This window comes from Aythya fuligula, chromosome 9, assembly GCF_009819795.1.
Source record: "Aythya fuligula isolate bAytFul2 chromosome 9, bAytFul2.pri, whole genome shotgun sequence".
NCBI classification, from domain to species: Eukaryota; Metazoa; Chordata; class Aves; order Anseriformes; family Anatidae; genus Aythya; species Aythya fuligula.
The window spans coordinates 2,202,602-2,223,292 of record NC_045567.1 but is presented as its reverse complement, the minus strand read 5'-3'; the positions used below and the strand labels follow the sequence as shown (position 1 = coordinate 2,223,292).

General features: G+C 41.7%; 1 protein-coding gene across 1 annotated transcript; it reads left to right on the top strand.

The window, feature by feature from the left end:
* The first annotated feature begins 3,333 nt into the window (after positions 1–3,333).
* LOC116492455 lies at positions 3,334–20,123 on the top strand. The gene is made up of 6 exons (XM_032193219.1): positions 3,334–3,594; positions 14,486–14,533; positions 17,036–17,134; positions 18,079–18,193; positions 18,532–18,665; positions 19,806–20,123. Exons 1-6 carry the CDS (start codon positions 3,334–3,336, stop codon positions 19,962–19,964), a joined length of 816 nt encoding a protein of 271 aa, XP_032049110.1. The 3' UTR covers positions 19,965–20,123.
* Positions 20,124–20,691: the final 568 nt, after the last annotated feature.

The window sequence follows — 20,691 nt, the reverse complement described above, 5'->3', positions numbered from 1 at the left end:
GAGGTGCGGCCTCACCAGAGCTGAGTACAGGGGGACGATCACCTCCCTAGCCCTGCTGGTCACACTGTTTCTTATGCAAGCCAGGATGCCGTTGGCCTTCTTGGCCACCTGAGCACACTGCTGGCTCATATTCAGCTGACTATCCACCATCACTCCCAGGTCCTTCTCTGCCTGGCAGCTTTCCAACCACTCATCTCCCAGCCTGTAGCTCTGCTTGGGGTTATTGCACCCCAGGTAGAGGACCCGGCACTTGGCCTTGTTAAACTTCATGCAGTTGACCTCAGCTCATCGGTGCAGCCTATCCAGATCCTCCTGCAGAGCCTTCCTACCCTCAAGCAGATCGACACATACGCATAGCTTGGTGTCATCTGCAAACTTACTGAGGGTTGCACTCGATGCCCTCGTCCAGATCATCGATGAAGCATCTGTATGCTTTAAAACTTTAAGCACTGTACAAACTGCAAAAAAAACACATACCACACATTTAAAGAAAATTTATCTAAATGGTGATATTTTTATTTGTTGTTTTTTACAGGTCTTGTTTTTGAAAGATATGGGGCAGATCTTATATTTTCTGGACAGCAGCAAATCTGAACATAAGTATTGCAGCGGAATTAGTTTCACTGTGATAAGAATAGCATCTTGGTTATATGCGTATTTCATGTATGTTTTCTGTGATCAAAATCCCGCACTGTCCTACCTACCAGGTGCCTATAGCAAGAGCAAAGAGCAGCCTGTCCTTTGTGAGGACTGCAGGCTCTGAAGCCTCACTTGCAAAGTGCATGGCTAAGGAATGAAGCAACACCGAGAAGGCTCCAGGCCAGGAGACAGAGCAAGAGCAAACAAGCCCAGGCTGTAGGGACACTTCAGAGCCAAGTTGTCCTCTCTCGCCCACCCTGTTGTTCTTTTTGTTATGCCGGGGGTCCCTACTAAAGCGTCTCTGTTCAGCTGGGTAGCTCCTAGCAGCCCAGACAGGCATCTGCTCTGGCTGTGGGCACAACTGCATCTCCTCTCTACCTCACCCCCTCCCATGATGCACACCCATGGCTTCCTAGCAGTACGTGAGTATGCGGGGAGAATGAGTCTACCTATTTTGGGAATCCCTGCACAGTGGCTTTCAGTCGCAGGGGTGTGAGGAGACAGAGGGGAGGAAAAGGGGAAAAGAAGCTGGGATGACTGCTGCCTAAGCCATGGGGAAAACAGCACGTAGTGACTGTGGCTTTAGGGATCTGCGAGCCCTCTACCAGCAGTATGAAACTCAGGGTTACAAATCTGTCCACCCAGTACACTTCTGTCCTGCTCCTGATCTGCTCTCCTTGTGCCTTCAAATGTGCCTTCCTTGCTACAGGATAGGGAACACCCACGGCACCTTAAATCCTTCCTCTCTCCTTCCCTCACACATTTACAAAAGGATTGCAGAGCTGTGCTCAGGCCTAAGATGAACAGGGACAGAGGGAGCTTCTCTGAAAGTGGGCAAAAATGACCAGAAAGACAAGGGTAACGTGCCACAGCATGTAGTTTACTTAATGTAGTTTAGTGTTAATTATTTAAGATAAATAATGAGTTTCCCCAGTATATATCTGCACCTAATGACAGCTGTAATTGTAAACAACAGTTAATAACTCCCACATTTGCATACAACCAGAGCTACCTCATTACAATGAAAAAATGTCTGATAGTTCCTTTTTAATATTATTATTTGTCTATCCTTTCCAGCATGGAAATTTCCTCAGATTTCTGCATCTCACCTGCTTCCTTTCCCTATTTCCTCTTCCTCTCCCATTAAGCCAAGGGCATTGACAGGTGTTGTCAGTTACTAACTGTACGTGATTGCTACTATACTATTGCAATATGTTATAAATAGCACAGATTCAGCACAGTTCATTCTGAAAAAAGTATCTTTAGAGATGACCTTTGAAACACTAACTATATCTTTCTTGTTTTTGCTCTACAGCAGGCAAAAACAAGATCATGATGCTCTTAATTTGGTGCACTTTATTAATTACAAAAGAGTACAGAAGCTGAGCAGTAAGCAGAGGATTTAAACAATGAAGTGCATAATTAAAAATGATTAATGAGGTGATTAAATAAAGGAATTGAAGCCAAATGGAGCACAAATTTTTGAAACATTAGTGGCCCCTAAACCCCTAGCATCCAAGGACACTTTCCTTTTTCCATTTTGATGCTTCTTTTTACCCAGAAGCATCAATCTCTTTCAACCAGGTTTATTAACACAGTCCCAAGAGAGCTGAGCATATCTAGCCTCTCGTCCTGTGGCACTAAGTGGCCCCTTCTAATCCAGCACTAGTTCCCCAGCTGGTCTGCTTCCAACTCATTGTTGCACCTGTTTCCACCAGCACATTAAAAACAAAAACATAGCAAAGCAAAGCAAAACAAACAGACAACAAACAAAAAAAACCACACCTCCCCCTCCCCAACCCCTAAAAGGAGGTCATGAAACTAATCCTGTGCTCGTACAATCTGCTGAAGTAGTTTTCAATAAACATTAATGAACGATGGAGGGAAAACGATTCTATTGGATTGTGAAACAATAGAAACGTGCCTAATCCGCCTCTAACGCTTCTGGCCTCAACACTGCTACCTTCCTGTGGAAAGGCTTCTCTGTGTGAGGCAAGTTTGGAGCACAACAAATCCTAGAAAGACTGAGGGAATTGTCCCCAGTTCCTGCTGTCAAAGAATGAGCTTTATTTCTCCCTCCTCCTCTTAACACTGGCAGCGATTCTACTTCAGATTTCTGCAGAGTTGTGGGGCAGCCAGAGGAAATGAGCGCGGTGCAGGTGGTGCCAGGCATGGAGAGCCTACCTCGGGGGGGGGGAAGGCGAGCGGCGAGCTGGTGGTGCTGTGCAAGCAGTAGGTATAGCAAAACGCTTGCTGTGGTATTTAAATTAGGTTCCCCCTCTGAAGGGAGCTCAATAAACATCGGACATCTTTTAATCCTTAACTCCCAATCCATTACCAGATAATTTTTGCATACTTAATTGGAGAGTAAAGCAATTTGTATCTACATAATTATTTGTATCAGTTTGGCTATTTTGGCATGATTCAGGAAGTAGAAATTATAAGTATCACGATACTGATATCATTGCCATTCTGACCTGGGGAAGCTCACCTGTGGAGAGTGCAGGTTTCCCCTGCAGGTGGCTCCAGGTTATTTTCCCTTGTCAATTACTAATATAATCAGCAGGTCGGAGTTTGGGCCCACCCCGTACTGAGCAGTGTGGGGCCACCCCTCCTGGCAGCAGTGTTGCCTAAACTCCAGTTGCTCGCAGTAGGCAGGAGATAACACACCACGGTGCCCAGTCCCTCCCTTGAATGCTGCTGCCCGAGGCAGGTCGGCGACACCAGCGATGTTCGCCCAACGGGACCCCCGGTACTCGCCGAGCCGCGGGGGAGCAGCTCCCGGCACGGCCGCCGGGCGGTGCTGCGGGGCGGTGCCGGGCCGGGAGCCCCGGGCCGGGAGAGCGCCCTCGGCCCCTGCGGCCCCTTGCGGGAGCCCGGCGAGGCCCCACCGCAGAGCTCAGCGGCTGCTTTCCTCTGGGGCGCTGCCTCCTGCCCACCGGCTGCCTGCCTGAGGTACGGGAAAGGGCTGCGGATAGCTTTTACTGGTGTCTGTGCTGCTGGACTTAGGTAGCGATCAAGATTTTCCATTTCTGAGTGAGATATTTCTCCTTTTTGAGCTCCGAAGTGATTGTTGTTTTTCATAATGCAATTAGTTCCAGTAATATAAGTGCTCAGTCCTTTTTGTTGTGATCTATTTTACAGTAAGTTTCAGGGCCCTGTACTATGACAATAGCTTCTCTTTTAGCGATTGTTGTGTCATCTCCAATTTGTATCTCTCCCTATACTGCCAAGCTGATGTTCCCAGATCCTTTAACTTCCTTGAGCTTTCAGCACCTGTGTGTTTCTATGATGTATGGAACAAGAACCATAAAAAGACTCACATCTAAAACTGCTACCTTCAGGACAGCTGCTGGCTGAATAACGTGTTTCTCTTCAGATCATCTTCCGGAGAAGCTCTGGACACATGCCTTCTGCAGTCAAGTGAGGTTTTCCTGAAGCTCTTGAGTCAGCCTGAGGAAGATGTGCAGGTACAATCTAATCTAGAAGTAAGGGAAGCAGAGAGGCCTATTTCCATCCTTCGCCAAGACGCAGATTAACCTCATACCAAGTTCCAGGTATATGAATAGTCTCTTTAAAAGCAACAGAATTACTTCTACACCTTAAAATTAAGCATGTGTTTAGGTACCTCATGAGTGAGGTCTGGTGTGCTTTGTTACCCTCAGCAGGTCATTGTCTACCTTCCTTCCTCCTCCTCCAGTGTGTTATTTCCTCAGATCTTTTTTTTTTTTCTTCTTCTGTTAGTTGTTATGTTCTGTTTTCCCTTGCACTGCTCTTACATTTCTCCAACTCCTTCAATTTTATGCTTGTGCTCTTTTTTTTTTTTTTTTTTTTTTTTTGTTTTTTTTTTTTGTAATCCTTCTCACACTCTTTCTGCTTTCTTTGTGGTTATTATTGTAGTCCCTGCACCTCTCTGTAGCTTACAGGATGGTACGTGTTGGGAGTTGGTGGATTCAAAGCTTTCATTCATTTCTGCACACCTACCATCTTTTTCTTAAGTATTATCTCAACCCCAGCATCTTTCATGTATGATGAAAACCCCTGAACATGGAAGGTGAGAATCATTGGAAATGTGATGTGTCATAATCTCCATGTAAGCAGTGTTCAATAAAAAAGTTGCTATGGTGCTGTGCTATCAAGTCCAGGAACAGGGGATCTGCTGGTGTTATCCTTTTCCTGATTTTATTCCTGGGCTTTTCTCGATGTGATGTAGTGTTTTGATATTGTTCAGACCAGTGTGTTTCTGTTTCAGTTTGTTAGTATGTTTAGGGGCAAATCTCACCTCTAATTGCATGACCATGCACTGCTCAGTGTCTGGAAAACACAGAGCAGGTGGTTGAAGAGAGCTGTGTAGACCAGAGCACTGGGCTCTGCAGCCCTTCAATGCACTGTGCATGCTGATCTTGTGTGAGACCTTCCCATACATATTCCCAACACATATTTGAGGCCATTTCTGTGCACCAGAGCACTACAGACATCTCCATGCAGCATGACCACCCTGCAGGCCTTCTCTCAGCAAAGTCCTTGTCCTGTCTGTGCCAAAGCTTCTGCCTTCAGTGAACAGGTTACTTGGTGACTAGGTGAGCTGTTCCCTACTGTCATCTCTCAAAGTCTTGCAGGAAGATGTCTGGTGATGGAAAAAGACCCCATATGATTACTCTTCCTCTCCTTGCAGGGGCTTAGCAATGCAGGTCAATGTTTTTTATCTGAATAGAGATCCCTGCTGTCAGGGTTTCTCATTGTGACTGTCTGTCCTTCACAGCGGCTGTGAGCATTGCTGGTGCCTCTCCAAAACGCACAGGCCCATGCACGCAGGGCTGGCGCAGGCAGCGGATGTGCCCAGGAATAGCTGCCGAGGGACAGAAGGGTGTCAGGTGGGTGTGGGCTGTCAGGGCTCCCTGACGACTGCCTCACTGCAGCTGGTTGCTAAGCAGGTTTGCGTTGCCTAGCAACTTCATTTGGGATTTTTCTCTGCTAATGTGAAAGCAGGAGACCCAGATGGGACACAGACACCACTAAAGCCCCAGGACTGCAAGTGATGGTGGGAGTGCAGCCCTGTCAGTGGGCTGCTCCCGGCTCTCCACTGAGGAGGTATCATGGGGAACAGGCTCTGCTCATAGCTATGGCACTGGCCTTACCCAAGATGTTCTGCCCTTTGGGCATGGGAAGGCCCAGGATAGCAAGGGGTCCTCCCTTGTTGTGGGGTCCTGTTGCTGGTGTTGTGGGCGCAGAAGGCAGTATGTGCACCCTTTCCACTGGGGCCCTGCCACGCTGGCTCTCCCCTGTGATGGGTGATGCATGGCACTGTGTGGCTTGTGTTGTTCCTTCATGTTCTTTTGCAGAGCTCCCACATAACCCATTATTTGTAGAATATCTACATGTAGTTCCTTCTAGGTCTCCTGTACTGGGTATGAGATGCTGCTCACGTGGTGTTACAGTATCCATCTGTGTACCTGCCTCACGTTAACTACATGAACTTAGACGGCAAAGAAAAGTAACTGTCAGGGCTGGATTTTCGCCAGGCAAGGCTGAGGCCAGTGCCACCGCTGGCTGTACCTCTGGGTAGATTGTTATTTGCCCTAAGCTGACGGTGGTGGGCTTTTGATCGTGTTGGCTTTAATTCCTCACACACCACTTTTTACCACTACAATAGAGAGAGAAAAAAAAAAAAAAAAAAAAAAAACCATTTATTTTTCAAATTTTTAACCGGTTTCGATCAAGGCTGTGCCCTTCCATCGGGGTGCAGGTCACGGTGTGACCCGCGCAGTGCGGGGGCCGCCTGCGCCGCCGGCGCTGCCCCGCGACATGGCGGCCGCCGCGGGGGGGGGGAGGCGGGCCCGGGCCCTCCCTCTCGGCGACTCGGCGCTCGGCTCGCCGCCCTGGGCCAGCCGGGCTCTTCCTTGGGCATCGGGGGATCGGCGCTCGCTTCCTCGCCGCCGGGGCCTGAGCGAGGGGGAGAGGCAAGATGGCGGACAAGGCGCCGGGCGGCTCGCAGAAAGGGCGGGGGCAAGGTGAGGCCCTGCCCGCGGGCACCCCGCGGCTCCGCCGCCCCGGGGGGGGCTCGGCCGCGGCCTCTCGGCCTGGTGGCGGGGCCCGGGGGCGGCGGGGGCCGCCGGGCGCGACGGACGCGAGGTGCACGGCCTGCTCCCGCGCCCTGCCTGCGGGGCCCGAGCGTTGGGGGGGGGGGCGGCGGGAAGGGGCCGGGGCTCGGCCTCGGTTGTCCCGGGGCCGTCTGTCGGGAGGACCGGCGGCAGCTGCCGGCTGGGAGCACCGGGCCCCCGCTGAGGGGTGAGGGGGCGATTGGAGGTCCCCGGGGGGGTGCTCGGAGCCGCCCCGAGTGCTGGGGGTGCCCAGCGCTGGCCGCAGCTCGCCCCCCCCCCCCCGCTGCCGGCGCGCACCGCGCGTGGGGGTGCCGGAGCGGGCTGACGGCGGGGGAAGCCGGGCCCGCGCTTTCCTCCCGATCCGCGGTGAGAGTCCGCATGTTCGCAGCGCGCGCCGCGGTGCTCCCGCTCTTCTTGCTCCCCTGCTCCTTTCCCATCGTTATTCTTGGTTGGGTGTGAGGAAACCCGAGCTGCGCAGGGCTCCTGGCAGACTTCAAGGCCGCGCGCTGAAGGCGGTGCAGCGGCAGCGCGGGGCTCCCTGCCCCCGAGCCCCCTACCCGGGCGGGCAGAGGGCAAGAGGCGGCTTGGGGGCAGGCTGCAGCTGGCACTTGGAGCACTAGCCATCTCTCTCTGCAAAATCATTGCCCTCTGGAAAATCATCTCATTTCTCTCTGCCTTGTTACAGTTTGTAGGCCAGAAATATGTAACTCTTTTTCCTGACAATTCTTCCCGTCTTCTTTTTTGTTATATGAGTGTGTAAAGCAGTCAAGGGAGAAGCTGTGTTTTGGCTCAGGAATTTCTAGTCAGTTATGTAGGCGACGTAGGTTTATATACATATACGTATATATATATATACACACATACACACACATTTTTTTATTTAGTTAAAACTTCTTTTCTTACTTTATTTTTTTCCTTTTGCTACTAGGAAACGAGCTCAAATTTAGTTTTGAGAATATCTGCATGTTTACCCAGTAGTTGGTTGTTATTAGAGTAGGAGAGCTTTATTTTTGTTTCCCTTTTTGATCTATTTTGAACATTGTCAGGAGACATTTTCTGGATCTTGCCTTTTGCTTGGAACTGCAAGCAAGATCTGGACAGAAAACTTTCAAAGCAAAGTAGGCCTTAATTTATTGAAAGAAGCTTCCAGGGAATAAGATATCTTGGGATTTGAAGTATAATTAGTTATAGAACAACAATTTATTGATTACTGTAACCGGCAACGTGGTACACAAAACTGACTCAGATAGGATCCCTTTCTTTTTACAGTTACACCATAGGTTTTTTCATTTTGTCAGTGTAGTATTTCTGTACTGATGATATTCTTCTTAAAGTACGTAGTAGTTAACTTATAAGAATTGTTTTCTATCCCAAATCTCAGTTTTGCAGGGAGATGTGCAGGCACCTCATTCTTCCTACGAAGTCATCCCACTATGTCAGCGGGACTTCTAGGAAGTGTCAAGTCAAACCAACATGCATGTTAATTTTTTGAGGCCTGGAGCCCTTGAGGACGTCCTGTGCCTTACTATCTTTGTGCAGTTCCCCCTTGCCCCTCAGTCTCTCGTTACTTTAGAGGTATATGCTGTGTTTCTGGTAGACCTTCTCATGCTTTACTTTCTAGGTCTTGTTTTGTGTTACCAAAATTATTACACGTGGCAAAGAAAAAAGTGGTAGTGCATATGTGCACTCGTGAGAATGTGTTTGTTGAAAAGTGAAATAACACATGCCTAGGTCTTGGGATTTGTGTCCTTCAGCCTCAACTTTGTAATTGTTTTTGGGGAGGTGGGGTTGTCTTTTTTGTTTTGTTTTGTTTTTTAAACTCATGGATACGTGCAGTGCGTATATCCATATAGATATTTTTCTAATGTCTGCAGAAGTATGGTGGAACTGAGAGTCATATTTTAACTATGAAGATTGAGTAATTGTGTTTTTAGTTGTGCCTGAGTGAGACTGATGAAGGTGTAAAAAAATCTAAACAAGTTACCATTTTCCTTGATTTCTTCAAGTAATTATTTATGAAACATTTTGATTAAAAAAAAAAATCGTTAGCAAAATCAGAGTTGTAGGCACTGTTTCTTTTGGGGCATTGTGTTTTTGCAAGTTACAAGAATGGTAGTTCTTGCAAAACAGATATGTCTCAGACTCCATAGGACATGTTTCAGAGGCAATTTCGAGATGTGCCCTTGCTGGCTGCCAGCCTGCCTCCTGGGAGGAGCAGAGCGTGGTTTTACTTTCTGCACTCTGTAAAGTGCTGTGGCCGAGCAGCTGGAGGCCTTAGCACTTGCAGGAGGGTATGGTTTCTCCTCTTTGGAACGTGTGGGGTTTGTTTTTTTGGGTTTAGCGTCCAAGTACTGGTCTGGGATGTCTAACCAGTTTTATGGTGTAAAATCAAGTTTATTTCAGTCTATTTGATTCACTATTTGAAAACTTTATGTGGAGATCGTAGAGGTCCAGGAGCACACCGTGCCCTCATTGCAGTGGTGGTAGCTTTTATAATACCATGAACTTCTAAATAAATTTGACAATCTCTTATGTGAAATGTGTCGTAAGAGCATCAGCTATTACTTTGTCACTTGGAGATTAGAATGGCAAGACATGTGCATGAGATATCCAGAAATTTAAATAGGAACAAATAACAAAATTAAGGAAGAGGAAATGGAGGCAGCCCAAGACTGTGCCAGAGCTTAGTGTAGGATGTAATTCTAAAATGGCAAATTCTGATTCTGTTCAATTATTATCTCGATGTGATGAAACATAACTGCTTGGGTGATTCTGCCAGTTTCTTATTTCATCTTCTGAGAGTAGTGACTGTATTGCGTATCTGCTGTTCTTGTGTATAATGCACCGCACAAATTGGGTACCGGGTGGCAGAGGAGATTATCCACTTGGACCAAGCTGTAGGTTTGCCATTTTTCATTCTAAAAAATGTTTTAACAGTGTTACCTAATCTTAAATGTATTTCATAAGCATTTTGGTAATATGTTAATAAAACGTTGAAGAACCATGACTGCTTGCCTGTGAACGGACAGCTTCCATTGGTAAGTTAGAGTGTTTGAAGAGCAGTGATGTAACATCTGTGCAAGTATGGTGCATTCCAGCTGGGTGTCGTATTCTGCAGGATGGTGACACGCATGGTCTTTAGCTCTCCCTGTATTACTGTTCAGCCTGTGATCAGGAGCAGGAGAGGCAGAAGGGTGTTTCTGGTTAGATGGATATGTCAGTGGAGGTGTTTTTTTCGTTTCCTCTCTGGCAGTAACAAGTTAAATATTGGCAGCTCCTGTTCATCTCTGTTTAAGGCACTAGTGGAAGAGCACTCCGTGCAAGTACTTCAGAGAAACAATTTTCTGTTTACTTTTGTGTGCCCAAGTGGTGTCTAAGTAGTGAATAATATTAGTGTACTAATCTAGTAAGTGCAAAGAATAAACAGGTTAGCTATAAAACTTAATTCACAAGTGTTTGTAAACATTTGTGTCCTAGACTGTTAGAAAAAGGAAGAACAAGAGACAAGTTTGGTTGGGATGCCTCTCTGCCCTTGCTGGATTTTAACTTTTTAATTTAAGATGTGATTCCGTTTGCCTTTTCTTGGTGGCAGTGCTGACACCAACTGCTCCCAGCCTCATACACTCTTTCCCTCCCAGACATTGTCCTCTTTAGATGGCTTGGCATAATTCTGGGGGGAAAGTGAGGGCAGCCTGCTGTGCAAAGGAACTTGACTTGGCCAAACCTCCCCAGCTCTCTCTTTCTTAAGTGACAGTTAGATGGGAAGAGTGATCTAGTTCAGCATGGCTCCATCTCCAGCTGCCCGGTGTGGGGGCAGAATCCAAGGAAAGTGTTGAAACAGGGCAGGAGTGTCTTATGCCAGAGTTCCTTACAAACACTGTGCCCTTAAGCTACGAGTTTCTGCAGAGTAGGGCTTTTATTTTGCACTCAGGCTTGCAGCCGTTGGAGTTGTAAAGGTAGCACCCAGCATTTGGACGGCTGTGGGGTTGGCTGCTGGTTTTCTTGGCAGCTTTTGTTGCTGTTTGATGTTTTACTAAATGGCATCAGTACTAACTTTAAAAAAAAAAAAAAAAAAAAAAAAAAGCTTTGTATAGCATATTTTAAACATTTTTGAAATGATGTGATCATGTCAATTTTACATAGAGATTGTTAAATTTGGGGAAACTGTGAAGAGCTAGACCTGTGGGCACTTGACATTGCTGGCAGGGAAGATTTGGAAGAGCAGTCTTTTCTGCTTGCTTTGGAAACTGCTGCGGAGCTGGAGGAACATTGAAGTGTCAGAATCTGAGATGGAAGGGGGTCTCCATGTTGGCTTCCTGATATAAATTTGTGGTAAATTTCATTTACGTGGTCCTTTCAAGATTTTTTTCCCCCCTTTGAAGGTTGAGTAAATTTGGCTAGATGGAGTAGCGTTGTTTTGAGTGACCTGACCTCCAGGACTGTGATGTGACAGGGCTGGGTGATTGGAGTGCCATTAAGCAGCCTGCACTGCTGCTGCAGGTATGCTGGCATGATCCTTGGAGGGGCCCATGCAGCGAAGGGATCTGATGTGAGCCAGCTGGGAAAGAGGCCATGGTGGTGTTTTTTTTTTTTTTTTTTTTTTTTTTAGAGAAAAATGGTTTCATGCAGAGAGGTAGTGGCAGTGAATTGGGAGTGAGGCCCTTTGTTTATGCTGGCCATGCTACTGAAAGATCTACTCATCAAATATTTCCTGTCAGTGTTTGGACCGCGAAGGAACTATCCTGGTATCTCAGAAATCATCAGCTGCTGAGGAGGGCTTTGCGTATGTTTCTTTCAGCAGTTCATTGAGCTGCTTAACATCATTAGAAGGGGAAAAAGGAATCTTCCTGTGGGTTTCAATACAGGTGGGCAACGTTATCTAAAATGCTTGTCCTTGTGAGGACTCACAAGCCTGTGTTACTCAACTCTGCTGATGCAACTCTTGAGGAAAAAAATTGCCCCTTTCATCCAGGCGGTGCAGCTGGATGCAAAGTGCAGTGCTGTGAGAATTAAATTAGTTTTTTTAATCACTGTTATTTACAAACTGGCAGCTAATGATGCTTAGTTTTGTCAGGAAATATTTCACTGTTGTGCTTCAGCGTGGGTACAGATGCTTGGATGGTCCAAAGCAGTACTACACTTACGTGAACTAAATTTATCGGTGGGATCAGAAGGCCTTAAAAATAAGAACTGTTTGAGGAGGAGAATAACATGGCTTTGCCAAGCTGCTAGCTACCACAGGAAAAAACTTGGTCTGTGTATTTACTGGAGTCAGCTAAAGCTGCTTTTAGATGTGCTTGGAGGGCCCCGTGATTTTTCTGCCTCAGGGGCTTGCAGGCTCCTGCTGGTCGGGCTGCAGGCCTGCTGCTAGCCCGCTGAATTTCTTGCGTGCTGCCATGCCCTGGAAGCCTCTTACAGCAGTATCTGATGGTTTCTCGGGAAACAGACTTAGTGTCTGGTAAATTTTTGTGTCCCCGTCCTCAGAATGTCATTTATCATGTCTTAAACATCATTGTGTTGAGCTTCCATACTGCCTGTTACTGTATGTGTTGCCTTACTTAGTGCCAGCCATGTAAGCAGCACCCAGTGCCTGTCCTTGTTCGAAGGTATGGCTTTCTAAAACTTCTCTGATGGAAGAGAGAAAGAGATTTGAGAAACATTAACTTCATTCTGCTGTTGCCAAAAAATGCCCAACGACCTCCTTCCCCCCAAGCATTATGTCTTGACTTCTCTTAGTACATACACTAAGAAGATGGCACTGTATCAGCCCACCTTTGAGAGAAATCTTTCTAATCACAAGTTTTTGTAAAGGGTGTCATTTTAATTGATGTGTTGGTTGCCTCAGGGTGGTGGAGTGCAGTTTTCAGTCTTGGAAGTTCTTTTGCCTGGTGTCTGTTTTTTACCTGCGATGTTGTGCTATACATTCATCAGCTCTCAGGGAAGGACAGGTTTCCTGGAGCTACATCTTCGCAGTACATAGAATTGTGGATAGCAGATCACTGAGTGCCACGGGCAGTTGTGGATCACAAGAAAACCCCACACCAAACGCAGAGCAAAGTTTGCAGAAAGTGATATTAGTAAAATATGCTTGTGGTGTTTGCTTCTACCTGTGTTTTAATGAACTGTTAGTGGTACGTGTGAGCTGAATTTTTTCTTCTGTGCAAAGGTGTGAATAATGTATAGTGTTGCAGGTAAGTGGATTTGGGAGAGTAAAACAGATTTTTTCCCTTTTCTTTAAAAATACATATATTTCTTAGGAGTCTTTTGTCTCATTTTTAAAGGTTGTACCTTTCTTTCTCTCTGTCTCCCACTCCTCACCTCCCCGTTTGTGGACTTCGTGCCAGTTCTTGAACTGCTCTCTGCCACACCATGTTTTCTGTACTGAGTTGACTGTAAAATGTAGGAACGTACTTGTAGAAAGGTAAATGTCTGTCCGAGTTGAAGAAAGAAAAAATGATGGGAAATGGCAACAGATTTAGATTTTTTTTTTTTTTCTAAAGTAGCATCTGGTGCTTTTGGAAGACTGGAGATGAGCACAGGATAATACTATTTCTGGTAGAAAACATAAATACCTGGTTATAACAAGTGCTAATGTTTTGTAACTAGTGAACAGATTCTGGCTAAGGAAAATCTTTCGGTTTTAACTTTAAATTTCAAACCAGATAAGGATTGTGCATCAAGCAGTTTTATCTTAACTGTGGAAATTGTATCAGGTTTCTAGAATTTGGGCATTGTATAGTCCTGCGTGCTGGAGTTTGCACCGCTTCAACTTCGTTAAAAATCTACTTTAAAAAGAATCTGTGCAAATTTTATACATATGGTGGTGTACATGTTTGGTAGCCTAGAATTGATTTTAAAATAAGAGGAGTGAATATGAATATTTTTTTTGTTCTGTAAGCATCTTGTACAGTATGTATAGTAGTACAGAACATTTAGTATGCATAGCACAGAATATAGAGTACATGTGTAGTTTAAAACTTGTTAAGAATCATCTAGTTTGAGTACTGTCTCAAGGCATTGGCAACTCAGCGTTTGCTGCTAGATCACTCAAATTTCAGAAGATTACAATATGTGGGGAATACAGTGTGCTTGCCTGAAAAATAAGCAAGTTGAAAAAAGCTGTGAAGCTTTAAATAACTGAATTCTAATTTTTAATTCCAGTGCAGTATATTAAAAGTGACAGTTCTGCATACGTTAATTCTATGCATTTTAAAAATTTCAGTTACTGTTTAATTTAGAGTAATAAAGATAATTGATGAATATTCACAAATTGGATTTAAATTAGTGTTCTTGAGATGGCCGTCTTCCATCTATGTACCTCATACTAAGAGCAGTTTAGGGAATGATTTATAGTAAGGCAAATATGATCAAGCACTTTCCGTAATCTTTAGCAATCTTGAATGACAACTTTTGGAGATTCAGTGCAACAGACTTAATTTTTTCCATGGAATGGTGTTAATGGCAAGATTGTAAAACTGAGCTGTGGAAATGTAGATGTTTTTAATGGTAGCACAAAATATCTATTGTTAATTCCTTTTTTTGCCTTATATTGAAATTGTAAATGCTATGGCAATGTTCAGCTGTATCATTTAAAATATTTGTGTGTATCTTTACTCTTGTGTATTTGGACCTTGAAGTTGAAATCAAAATCACATTCAAAGAAATTAATCAGAAAAAAAAACAGCACTTGTTTGCCGCCTTCATTTCTTTTTCTGTGCCTCACTTCCTTTGCATTCTCTCTCCAGGTCAGATTGCCAGATGCAGTACATAACACTGGATCTGCTGATACACATGTAAGTCCAAAAGGTTAAAAAAAACAAACAAACAAACACAAGAACAACAACAACAAAACAAACCCAGAAACTCAAAATAGGCCTGTCCTTTAGAGAAAACAACTTGTTGTAGATAAACTCTGCTGCATTTGATATATAACCTGTAGGTGGTTGTAATGAAACATTTTTTATATTTGAAAATACTCCTTGAATTTTTTTTAAAAAACACTAGTGTAAAAATCTGTATGTTTTTCTTATGCTGAAGAATAGTGCTGAATAGTTACAAGAGTCAGTGCATATTAAAGTTGACTTTTTTATCGTGTACAGTTGGCTTCTCTCACAAATGAGATCAAGTGGCCCTAATTTAACCCTCCATTTTAATTTATAATGGAATATGTTTAAAATATTCTAATAGAATATATTTAAATGAATAATAAGAGCGTTAATGCCAGACAAATCATCAGTGGTGTAGATCTTCTTCAAGATGTTATTTGACATCTGACACAGTCAATTATAAGCTGTTAACTTTCTTGTAAGATAACATTATTCAAGTTGTGATAGTAAAAACTTTTCATTAAGAAGTTGGTTCTGTTTCTTGTCTTGCTTCACTTGATATAATTTGGAAAATTATTCTTGAAACACTTTTGAATATTTATTGTCTGAAACCGGGTTTTCAGTACTTTATGCCATCTTGCAGTTAACACACTTGTGCTTGATGTGAATTTGATTTCATGCAATGATTGGGTTGCTTAGCTAGAAGTTTGCTCTTGCTTCCATCATTTGCTTTACTCCTTTCATTATGTAAAGGAAAATCCATATGGTAAAGGAAGAAAGTCTCTAAGTTTTGTATAGGTCTGTTGTTAGTAATTTTGTGAAGCTGCATATGGTTAATGCTGTAACTGCCTTCTGGAATGTAAATTGCAGGTTCGATCCTGTTCATTGTATATTGCTCTGGCCACTTGGAAGGTCTTTTTTTTTTTTTTTTTTTTATTTTTTTGAGACGATTCCTAAAGAGTTAGTGCCAGACCTTGTCTGGCTGCTTCCATTATATGACTATAACATAAACTCATGGTTGATTTGCAGGTATCCTGTACCATTACTGTGAGGCTATTTGCAAATGACAGGATAAGCCTTGAGTAGGAGCATGGTGTTTGTATTTGTCTGCATCTCTGTACCATAGCAATGTGCCCACATTTTGCCAGGGTTCTGTATTGCTTGTCATACTGAAATACAAGCTGTCTTTCAGGCAACAGGAAAATGGGATTTTATTAACTTTCAAAACACATAGATGGATGAAAACCTGCTGATAAACGTGTCACAGCAGCTCATGTTGACAAACATAGCATCATAAGCCAGATGACTCCAAAGACAACACTGCATTAATTTGTAACTGATAGTTCTCCTTTTAATTAGGAATTAGGAAATGTTTTTCAAAGGAATACAAGCAATTTTGGTCATATGCTTCACCTTCACCTTATTTGTTGTGATGTGTTATTATGTTGAGCTGATTTTTTTTAACAATTACTGTGAAAGTGGTAGTTTTGAGCATCCCTGACAGCTGTGTCAGTGCATAAAAATATTTTTTGAACACGGAGGATAATCGATTATGTTCTGTTCTTTTGGGGCCTTTTTCTTGTTCTTTTGCTAGTTCTTTATGAGCTACTGCGTTAAACTAGGAATTTCCAGATAAGTTTATTTTTCTTTTCGTTCCCATTGCCCATGTCTTCTGAACATTTTTTTTCCTGTTTTTGCTCTCCGAATGCTTTACCATTTGTTAATTGCCCAAATAGACTCTTGTGAATGCTAATTCCATACTCTTCAGAAATGACTGTTACCTGTAGTCCTTTTTTAATCAGGGTTTCAAGAAGGGAGCAATGCAGATTAAGTTATCCAAAATAGAAGGAATCTAGGATTTAAGTGTGTTTTTTTTTTTTTTTTTGTTTGTTTGTTTCTTTGCTTTAACTAGTAGAAGTAAATGTCAAGAATGTTTTCCTATTCAAGCAAAATTACTTCTTTGAACCTTAAGGTACAAAATAAGTTTATTGTCCATTTAAGTCTTCACTTACACATGTTTAACCTTGCACAAACATTCCTCCAGCCTGAGTAGTCAGAACTTCTAGAGCATTTCTTTTTTCCCCTTTTTGTGATGATCAAAAAGGAGTTGTGGTGCAAAGCATATTTTCCAAGAGTTTTAGAAACTGTGCTTTGCATTGTGGTAAGGTCTCAGGCTCTTGCAGCAAGTACCCGTCACTTTTGTCTGAGGCGTCTTTGAATAACATATTAAAAGCTTTCTCATTTAAACAGAGGTAATTAGTTTTTATAAAACACAGATTTATTTATTTATTTTTAAATATATTAGATATTGGCAAGTTTAGAAGTAGAGGTAGCCTTTTATTTTGTTTTCCAAACATCTGGAATGGTTGTCATGTTGAGTCACTTAGAAAGTTTCTGGTCTTGGCCAAAGAGAACAGTGACATTATATTTTGTTTTACAAACAGTTTGTTTTTCTTACTCCTTCTACAGCCTCTAATGGAAAGTAAACTTAAAGCATTCAGTATTGGTAAAATGAGTGCTGCCAAACGGACTCTGAGCAAGAAGGAACAAGAGGAATTAAAAAAGAAGGTAATGGTATACCATGAAAATGTTGTTACATATTCAGAGCTGAAATTGGTTTTCTGGTAGATTATAACCAGCTTCATCAACAGTTTTATTTTGATTTAGATAATTATAGCTTTTTAAGAATGAAAGGGAATTGTATTTTACATATTTAATTTGTTCTTCGTGTCCATGGGGATGGGGGGCAGGCTTGCTTCTCTCTGTGGCAGTCTGAAGTGCTGAATTACAGCAATCCATTGATTATTGTACTACTCAGATTGAAGACAGACATTGCCTTATATTATTTCCTGTTCTCCGTTTGTTCTGTATCCTTAGATTTCAGTAGTTAGAATGAGTACCTATTGTATCTGGAATTGTTTCAGTACATGTCCTTGTTTTGCAAAACACATCTTTGTCTAATGACTTATTATAGGAAAAATCAAAATGATTAAAATTTGATACTGAATTTTGGGATGCTCAGGAATATCTGAATGTTAGGAAACACGTATAGTTGCCAAGGTGAAAGTTCTGAAAATCTTGGTCTTTGGATATTACAAACTCAACTTGTTCTGTACTTCAGTGGGATTTCTCGTGCTACATTTTTGAAAATACTAGTGTAAAGAAAGTTTCTTTAAAGTTAATTTAGTTTGCCTCACTCAACTTTATTAAGCCAACCACTCTCATAATGTTGTTTTTTTGTATAATCTCTTCAGTGTTCAGCTGCCAGGTGAACTCTTGTAAATGAATAGTCATATGTGAGCACACAGACCTTATTTGCTTAAAGTATTACATACTGTTTTCTTCCCACAGTCCTCAAAAATTTGAATTGTTTGTCTAAAATTGAAACTCATTTGATAGAGTTTGTAGCATGAACTCTAGAAAACAAAAAGGAATATAATATAGCTAATTTAAGAATAGCTGTCATTGGATGTTCTGTGATGATAGTAAATTGATTAACATCTGCTCTGTAGGAGGATGAGAAGGCTGCTGCAGAAATTTATGAAGAATTTCTTGCTGCCTTTGAGGGAAGTGATGGTAATAAAGTGAAAACATTTGTAAGAGGAGGAATCGTTAATGCATCTAAAGGTATTACTAATCTTTTTGTGTGTGGTTGCGGTAGATCATTTGGCTTTGAGTAAAGATGGAGATTGGCTTTGAATTGCATTTTAAAATTAATATATTGCATTATAAGAAGTCATGGAAACTTGATACTAAAATTTCTTTAACTTACTTGGTAGTTAGCTACATGATTTGTCCTTTAAAATTCATGGGAAAAACTGCTTTGTTTTAAAATAACTGATCTTTGTTCTTTTTTCTTCATACTAAAAGATGAGGTTATATTTCAGAAAGAACAATGTTTCTAATGAACTGTGTTGTACACTATTAGTTAATATAATTTGTTTTTAATTTGCCTTTAATTTCAGAGGAGCATGAGACAGATGAGAAACGGGGTAAAATCTATAAACCTTCATCACGGTTTTCAGATCAAAAAAATCAACCAAGTCAGCCATCAAATGAGAAGCCTCCATCCCTCTTAATGATAGAAACCAAAAAGCCTGTAAGTGTCTTCTTTGAATGTTAACTCCCTACTCTAGGACTCTAGGTAGTATTTTGAAGTGCTTAGAAAAGAGTCTGTGTGATTTTTGCAGAGTAATATTATTTGCAGAGTAGTATTATAGTCACACAATAAAAGAGAGTGGAAACTTTGACTTGCTTAATCCCATAGAAAATAACAAGAGGATAAAATTCAGAGGTCTGGTAGACCTGTATCCAGCATGATATACCTGATACTGCACTTTGTTTTGGGTGCTTCATGTTTTCAGTGTGTTCCTGCTAATTGACTTGCGTATACAGATTTGGTGACTGTTGTAAAGTAACAACCTACAGTCCAGAGAATTTGGGATTTTAGAAGCAATTCTTTTTGCTACCATCTGTTTTTAGTTCTTTAAAGCTTACCGAAACAAAACAAAACCAACCAAACAAAAAACCCATGACCATTTGTGTAATTGATACAGAGTATTTTTGGAAAGAGCTTTTTGGGTGCTAATATTGGAACAGTTCCCTTCAGCTCTTTGGGTTCTACCAAATAAGTCCTAGAACTTGCGAGTTTTTCAGACTGAACACCTTTTTATTTTATTTATTTTGTCTTCTGAGTGGTTTGATATACTTTTTTGATCTTAAACTGAGATTTCATCATAAAGTACTGGAAGTGTTACCTACTAACTTAGTTTTCAATTCAGGTGATAGTTACATGTGATTACTGTTACTACTGTATGTGTATAATATGTAATTAATGTCTTAGAAATCTTTGAAAGAGCTTACTACAATTCTTAAAGTTACATGAAACTTGATACTGCCTGCTAGGGTGGGAAATGAGCTATAATGTGATATTTGTGGGTAATCCCATCCTAACTTTCCTCCAGCTTTAAACAAAAATGAAATTTGGAATAATGGGGTGATAACTGCATGGCAATTTTTATTCTCATTGTATGTAAAGCTCTGCACTTACAGAAATTAATTGTAGTTTTTATCATTCTGAGTTCTGTTTTGTCTTATGCAAGTATTTGTACTGTAAGAGTATTACTGCTTTTCAAATTTGTCATAAATACTTATGAGATAATGCAATCAGTTTACTCACTTGCCCTGTCCAATGGTGATTGAAGATAATGAGGTAAAAATGATTTTATTTATTTGGCAGACCCTCCCCAAAAACAAACAAAAACAAACAACTTTGCCTGGGGTGAGTAGGAAGTCCAGTTTTTCCAAAGCTGTAGTGTGTAACACAATAAATATTTTGTATGTCTGCCTATTGGAAACGTTTTCATTTAAATTTGGTTATATAAAAACAATGTTGTAGAACATAAAAGTTCACATGAGTTAGTTGAGGTGCATATATTACAGTAAAAAAGAAAAAAGAATATATTCTTTGTCATTTAAGAGTTCTTTTCTGAAGATCTTTGACTGTTTTTTGAGTAACTCTGTCTTCAGACCTGTATTTATATCTGAAAAGAAGCAAGAAAAGTAAATTATTTTCACATAGAATGTTTGCCTGTGGATAAAAATATTTGAATATATGTATATACACACATACGTAAATTCTTCTTGTATATACGTGTGTGTGTGTAAGTACACACACATATCAATTTAATTAGAGCATGAAGGCTTGTTAGGAGAGCAATCAATTTCTGTTATAAGTTTTTAAGTGAACCAAACTGACAAAACACACCACAGGTATTTTATATTTGTGTGTTGTAGACAGTGTTATATCAGATATGCTTCATGGTAGTAGTCAGAAGTAACAAAGTTTAGTTTAAGCTGTCCTTAATTTTATATTTTCTAGCTGTGTTTGCTAGCATTCAGTCTTAATGTTTTCACGTCTGTTTCCTTTTATTTTCTCCTGTAGTTTACTTGGTTTTAAAGCTGTAGGTAAAATATGCATGAAAATTTTCTAAAATTTTGTTACACAATTATCATTTATATGTTTTTGTTTAATTTCATGTGCTCAAATGTTGGCTGATGTATCTTTAATTTTAGCCTTTGAAGAAAGGAGAGAAGGAGAAGAAAAAGAGTAATTTGGAGCTTTT